The 7769-nt window shown below is 32.4% G+C and overlaps 1 protein-coding gene across 1 annotated transcript; it reads right to left on the bottom strand.

Moving 5' to 3' along the window:
• LOC140752603 (uncharacterized) lies at positions 1–2022 on the bottom strand. The gene is made up of 2 exons (XM_073086958.1): positions 1698–2022; positions 1–764 (listed from the first exon to the last, which is right to left on the bottom strand). Exons 1-2 carry the CDS (start codon positions 1894–1896, stop codon positions 250–252), a joined length of 714 nt encoding a protein of 237 aa, XP_072943059.1. The 5' UTR covers positions 1897–2022; the 3' UTR covers positions 1–249.
• Positions 2023–7769: the final 5747 nt, after the last annotated feature.

Here is a 7769-nt window from a genome sequence, read left to right as displayed (position 1 = left end):
TTAATAATTCATATATTTATTTATAATTATTGCGTCAATTTCACTCTTTGGGTATGGAACCCTAAAAAATACTTGATTTGCAAATGAAGCAACTTGTCTTTAGATTTGTATGGAGACCCAATTTTTACAAAAATGTCTATACACTATCACATCAATTTGATATCCACTCTATTTACAGGAAAACAATTTTCCACATGCTTTAAAACATGACTAATACAAAGATATATTTTATTCATAATATTAAATATCTCAATCTTCATCAGTTTCTTCTGTATAACTCCTAGCTTTAATATCGTGTTTGATCGTACCATTGTAATCAGAGGTGAACGGTGTTCTGTATTTACTTTTAAACAGATTTAATATCTTGACTTTCATATCTAGTTTCTCATAGTCGGTTAACCGTCGCAACTGAGGTACTAGTGACATAACAAACAATTTGTCCTCATCACAATCTGTCCTTCGACTAGTGAGATTTAAAGACGGGTCGCCCATTTGTATGTCACTGCATGTAGGTTCTATATTATGATTGTGTGGTGGCGATGAAGTATCAATGTATTCTGGTTCTAAATTATCATCGCTATTTTCATTGCCACTGCCAGCAGTTTCCCGCAACTCTATGCTGGGCATTAAGAACATCAGTTGGTCGAAGTAACAGTACTTTCGTCTTTTCTTCCCTTTTGTCTTAGGCGTGTCCAAACGTTGTTGTCTTAGTTCCCTGGCAAAACAATTCCGTAAGTTAAGCCACCTCTTCCTTATATGGTAGCCTGGAAAAGATATGAATTTAAAGATAAGATGATATAGTTGGAAAATTTAAGTTATTTTGTAAACAAATTATATTGGTCACTTTAATGGTCAATACCTAATATTAAAATAAAATGGAATACTAAATAACTATTTCTTTAAATAGTAGATAAAACAAAAAAGTATTTTAATTGAGAATTTTAGATTTTTTTTTTATAATATAGGAGTAACAGACGAGCATGCAGTCCACCTGATGGTAAGTGGCTACTGCCGCCCATGGACATCTGTAATTAACTCCAGATAGGATTAGATATTCCTACCTGAGGTCGGCCATAGATGCGCCGCTACCCCTGAGGACTAAGCTGGAACGCCTCGGAAAAGTCTGTCTCTCTTACCACACCCTTCAAATGGGAACACAGCAGCGCCTAACACTGCTGTTATTAGGTAGAAATTGGTGTGGTTGTGGCGCCGCCGAAGTTGAACCACAAAGGGCTCTACCACCTTCAAAAATAATATTACAGCTCATGATTACTTTTACTTTTAAAGTTGTATTGTAATTGTACATGTTTGTTTTGTTGTGGTAATGTAACCATAAATCTATGCCGCAAATCTTAACTATAAATATAACGATTGAGGGCGACATTGAGAAATAAATTTAAATATAAATACTAATAGAATAAGTTATGTATAGAATAAGGAAAATATTCATACATTTATTTCTGGAAGTTAATAGTTACAATTCTTATCTTTTTATATTTATATTATAAACAAATGAACATACTTCACAAGATATTTGCGTACTTTCATAACGAAAAAAATAAATAATACTTGTGTTCAACGATATTTTATAAAGATTTTAAAAGATAAATGATCTCGCTACGTTTCCCTTATCAAAACAAACATTAAAATCCATAGACATCCATACATACACAGAAGACAAAACTGTTTTGACATACCAGCTTCTTTTTTTTCGTCGGTATCCATTGAAGCCCACGTTTCATCTCCAAGAAGCGCTACGCATATCTCATCCCATTCTTTCTTTTTAATAGCGTTATCTGAATAACCTTTTATATGTTTATCATAAAGAATTGGCCTTCTCTCTACCTCTTCTATCAATAACTCCACTTGATCATCGTCAAGAACCAAAGCTTTCATCGCTACTCGACAAAAAATTGTAAAATGAAGCCGTATTAGACCGTCTTGTCTCAATAAAAAGAAGCTAGACAGATTTGACTAATGGCGTGTATTCTTCGATTGTCTGAAATTTCACAATATGGCGACTGACGCATTGACATTTTATTTGACATATGATGATATGACGTAGCTAGAGTTGCCAATTAATTTTTATTTCCTAGGATGGTACGTATTAGAAAAAACGTATTATAAGCATATAAGCACGCCCTGAATTCAAATGAAGACCTTTTTATAGGCCGACAAAATTTTTGCGCGTGTGACATGTATCGGAAACAGCCATTTGTTGTGAGTTGTTAGTTTTTAATTTTTACATTTACTTAAAACAATAACTACGGTTTTAAAACTAAACTTTATGTTATTTGTCAATGAAACCTAATATTTTTTAATGATTATAATAATAATGCAAAATATAGATAATAATCTGTCCATTAAATTATTTTCACTTTTCACTTCTTAGTTAGTTCAGGCAATCTGGCAACATTACAAGGGCTAGTGGCACTACCATAGATCACCTAAGATACTTCTACCCTGTATACCTAATAATACTCTATGGATACTTCTAACGGAGGGCGCCACTATCATACGCACAACAGAAAAGCGTCGGACTATGGAATGGATACCCAAAGAGTATAGTAACCTACTAATTAAATTGTCGAAGATTTTCATTAAAGATTAAGAAATTTATAGCATCGATAATTTTACAAAAGTCTGCATTTCTTTTTTACCAAGCTTTTATTAGCTTGACTTGTATGTATTTATCATAGATTAGTAAAGATTACTCACTCCTAAGAAGAAAATGTACCCAGTTTTGAGAATTGAAATAGTTGCGTAAAAAAGTTTGCCACGTCTCCATGCTAAAATGTCCCTAAAATATTTGAAATAATTATTTATTTATTATGTAAATTACGCAGTATTCGTTATTTATACGTAATTTTTCTCAAAAAATGTTTTTATTTGTCAAGAATTCAAAAAAAGAACTTACTAATAAGCCGTTTGTGGCTTCATTCAATTTCAAGGCGGCGAATAGTAGAGTGCTTGGGGAGTTTGACCTCGGACTCCAATTACTGTCAATGTATTAATGTGAGACCTTCTGCATTATGTTTTATACATAAATTACTAAAAAGTTTACCAATTTTTTTTCGTTGCTTTTTTGTTTTTCTTAATTTGACACTAATTTCAAGAAATTGTCAATTTTTCCATTTTAAATCAAAATATAATATAAAATATTCATAATTTAAGTAAAATACATTTTAGAAAACATCTTTCATAGATACCAGATAGTCAAAAAGGTCAAAAAAACCGTAAAAGCAAGGAGCAGGTAGAAAAAAGGGGAAGGGCAGCGGCAGCTGCTCGGTACGGTTAGTCGATTGAAAAACGTGTTTCGGTACTGTTGTGTTCTTTCTGCTGTGCATATTTTTCAATTTAATAATTATTTTTTCAAGACGTTTCGATACATTTTTGTTAAATAAAAACATTACAATATCAAAAAATAATTGCTTTGTAAAGTATTTGTTTAAAAACAAAAGATCTCTGCGTTTCAGTAGGTAATTCATCACCATACATTTCTTTGTATAATATTTTTTAATTCTATTAATGATTTAAGAAAGGAAATTACTAATTATGTGAAATTATGTTTTATCTTCCAATTATTAAGAGTATTTTTAGGAACTTTTTGTTGAAACATACATTTTTCTGTATTGCAGAATTTAAATGAACCATGGAAGATTCAACTCACAATGAAAATGATGATACAATCGTTTGTATTATTTGTGATTAATTGGGTTCTGGTTCAGGCTGTAGCACAGATTTAGGAGATGTAATAAAAATTACCAGAGGAGTCGCAACTTTGAGAGCTGCTTCAAATGAGCGACAAGATGGCTTAATTAGATTTTTAGAATCTCAGTTTGTATATGCTCATGCAATATGCAGACAGAAATATATTAATAAAAAATATATTGAGATTCAAAAAAAGCAGGCAAAAGAAGATTCTGCTCAGTCTCCACCTAAAAAGAAACTGCGAAGTAGTATCTCCATAAATTTCGACTGGGAAAAAAATTGTTTAATTTGCGGTATGGAAGCAAATGAGTCGAAAGAGAAAAAAAAAATAAAAGTCAGCGCCAAAAAATTGCATACGTCAATAGTACGTCTTTCAAGGAAAATTTAATTAGTTTTGTAGCATTACAAAAAAATGATTCCTGTAGAGAAATTCATAAAAGAATTTCTGGAGTAATGGATCTACAGAGTCTTGGTGCAAAATATCATTCACATTGCTATCACTCTCTCAAAAATGCTGCACAAACTCATAATTTAAAAATATTGATGCAGATCCTGACAGAATTTTTGAAGCTGGCGTTGCATGTATTTTGGAATTATACAGTGCTCCCAAAAAAGTTAAAGATTTGAATATATTGTTTAATTCTTTTCTAAAGGGCACAGCCAAAAAAACGGGTGTTCAATTGGCATCTCTACCACCTACGTCTGATGCAGCGTTTGAACATTTGAAAAGAGTATATTTACAAGTGCAGATATGGTTAGGTAATAATATTTCTGTTGAAAATTGGGGTTGGAGGTACGTTTCTGATAAACTTGAACCAATACTGATGAAACAATCGCCAGCTCCAGATAATTTACTTAAAATGTTATTTTGTAATTGTAAAAAAGGATGTGGTAATGCTTGCGGATGTCGAAAAAGTGGCTTATACTGCACTTCAGCGTGTTCACAGTGCAATGGTGATAGTTGTTTTAATGCATCTCCTGTCTTAAAAATAAGTGAAGTAGAAGAAAGTGACGAAAACGGAATAATTGAAGTTTAATCATTTTTAAGCATGTATGAGAGGCGAACTAAATAAATATTTTTTATAAACTTTTTTTTGTTACACTTATTGTTTCATACTATTACTTTTTAATATTATATGATAGAAATGTATTTATAACACGATTTTGACACTACATTACTTAGTTAAGCTCGTAATGTCTTATATTATATGCCTTAATTTATTTATTTCATTATTAAATAAAAAGCAACGATTTTTAATTGGTAAACATTTTAATATACCTTATCAACAATACAATCCAACAGGTCTCATAATAATTCGTTGACAGTAATTGGATTCCGAGCTTTTTCAATTCTAGATGCTTAAGGCACTCTACTAGAAGTATCTTTACTAATCTATGTCTATGGTATTTATGTATGTATGTAACGGAATCTTTGAACTCTATGTTTACCCACTTTGAACAGTCCGATTAATTTAAAATTTTGAACAATTATTAAGAACCGATGACAATACACGATATAAATAATTTTATCCCATTTACCTCATCAGGGTCGTCAGGAATCAGGTTTACAGATTTTCCTTGTGCGATTTTAGCGTGGTTTTTAGTTTTTAAACTAAAATTATTTGCGACAAGAAAAACATTTTAATTTATTATTTTATTTTAATATGTAGAAATTATGGCCACATCCAGCAGTTTAAATATTTAGCTGTTTCTTGTACTTTGGAATTTGGGTCTCCACATCCAGTAAAAAAATCCAGCCTGTACATATCAGCTTATGTACCAAGGAACTCGAGTGTGAGTCGAATTCTTAAAAAATATGACTCAAAGACTCCTGACTCACTCTACTCAGTAATGCAAGACAGTGCGCTAAAAGACTTGAAGATAAGATCAAGCCGAATATTGAGACTTTAATTCTTTAGTCTCTGGAGTTCTGTATGAGTATAATGAGTCGAGTCTTGTAACTCATCATCCGAATCTAGTTACTTAGGACTCCAGTACTCAAATCACCTTTGCAACCGAAGTTCGCAACACTAAATTTATCGGCTGACGTCTTATAAGCACTTCATTCAAATTATAAATACGTGTTAATTTAAAATAATTTGTGCTATTTTAAATTTTCGTATTTCAAACAGGGATAAGGTATACTTGCAATCAAGAATACAAATAGAAAACTTATAATTTATAATATTCAAAAGTTAAAAGAGAAGTTGAGATATACGAATGAGTCGGGGATTCTCTCTTTCTGAGAATCATCCTCAATCGTTTCCAGGATTGGCAAGACAAACACACAATAATTCTGATGTCGTACAAATATAAAGTAATTGCCTGGCAAATAAGCATCTACCAAACAGTAGATTAAAGTTTGTTTTGTGTCTAGCATAAAATAGGGGAAAACCGACAGGAGGAAATAATAGGGAAGTGAGATCAAATATTTTATAAGATTCGTTAACTATTCATAGTTATTCGCGAGAAATCAGATGAAGTCATTGTTTAATGGTTTTTTTTACTACATATGAGTATGAATTGGGTACAGATTGTAATTATTATAAATTACTCTTGGCTATGCAAAAAATAATTACTTAAATATTCCAAGTAATATCACAAAATAAATTCGTTTTTATTTTGTAGTAATATTCTATTAATTCTTCCGTTTTTCCATGATATTGTTTCAAATTTTCAAAAATATTCGCCGGTAATTTTAATTGTAGTTACAGTTTCATCCCAGCTCCGATATTATCCAAACCAAAACCAGTCTTAGTAGGTACATGCCCAAGTTACGGGTAGATAATCCTTTGGCGTGGCCAAAATACAAAATATATACAAATTACGAAAGCGCTCAAACCTATGATGGTTCAAAGCTATTTATTCATTCCGGTATCATCAAGTAAGCCCAAGGCATATAGTCAGATGTTATATTTTTTATTATGAGTATTATGAGTTCTATAGCATTATAAAATCACACCTTGTTTGACGCAATGATTTAATATTATACAGGTATAATTGGTTTCACGTTTTGTAATAACACTTCCCTATTGTTGTTTCTTCGATAATGCAAAAAACAGAATACGTACAAAAAACGGTATTCTTGCATGTGAATGCAATGAAATTTGACCCTTTTATTTTTGTTAGTACCTACCTATGTCCGCGATAATAACATATTTATATTATAGATACCTTTAAAACTAAATCATATTTATAAATTATAAATAAATACTCTTGAAAGTGGTAGAAACCATTGTCACACCCATCTCTGTCTAATGACAGTAGTATATTAATGTAAGAGCTGCTGTATTTTGGTTTGAAGGGTGAGGTAACAGAGACATAATAATCCCAGGAGTAGTAACACATTGGTGGCCCCAGATAGGAAATCTTTTTTTTTTATATAATATAAGAGTAGCAGACGAGCATGCAGTCCACCTGATGATAAGTGGCTACTGCCGCCCATGGACATCTGTAATCAACCACAGATAGAATTAGATATTCCTACCTGAGGTCGGCTACAGATGCGCCGCTACCCCTGAGGACTAAGCTGGAACGCCTCTGAAAAGTCTGTCTCCCTTACCACACCCTTCAAACCGGAACACAGCAGCGATTAACCCGGCTGTTATTAGGTAGAAATAGGTGTGGCGGTGGTGCCGCCGGAGTCGAACCACAAAGGGTTCTACTACCTAAGAAATCTTTTCAAGAGTTGATTACAGACTGATGTTCATGAGCGGCAGTAGCCACTTTCCGTTAGGTAGACTATGCATGCTTGTTTTCGTCCTCTATGTGTTGCGTCCTCTATGCAAAAAAAGCTTTGAATAAGATTATAATGTTAAATATAATTAATGTAATAATTATGTACATATAAATACACATTTAGTATTTTTTATTCTATCGACCTCCACGTTATGAAATTATTTGTATAGAGCACTGTTTTTCAAAGTTAGCGAAAAAGCTACCTTGTAGTTGCTAGAGGCCTACAGAGGGGGCTGGAGAAGGATTCAGCGAAAGTTCGAGGGCATTGAAGTGGTTTAGGGGTGATTTTCAAGTTTACAAGGCTCAGAATTAAGAGGACA

The sequence above is a fragment of the Epargyreus clarus genome, unplaced genomic scaffold (genome assembly GCF_041222505.1).
Source record: "Epargyreus clarus isolate Ecla_fem2 unplaced genomic scaffold, WU_Ecla_fem_2.2 ptg000024l, whole genome shotgun sequence".
NCBI lineage: Eukaryota > Metazoa > Arthropoda > Insecta > Lepidoptera > Hesperiidae > Epargyreus > Epargyreus clarus.
This window is presented reverse-complemented; position numbering and strand designations above follow the sequence as displayed.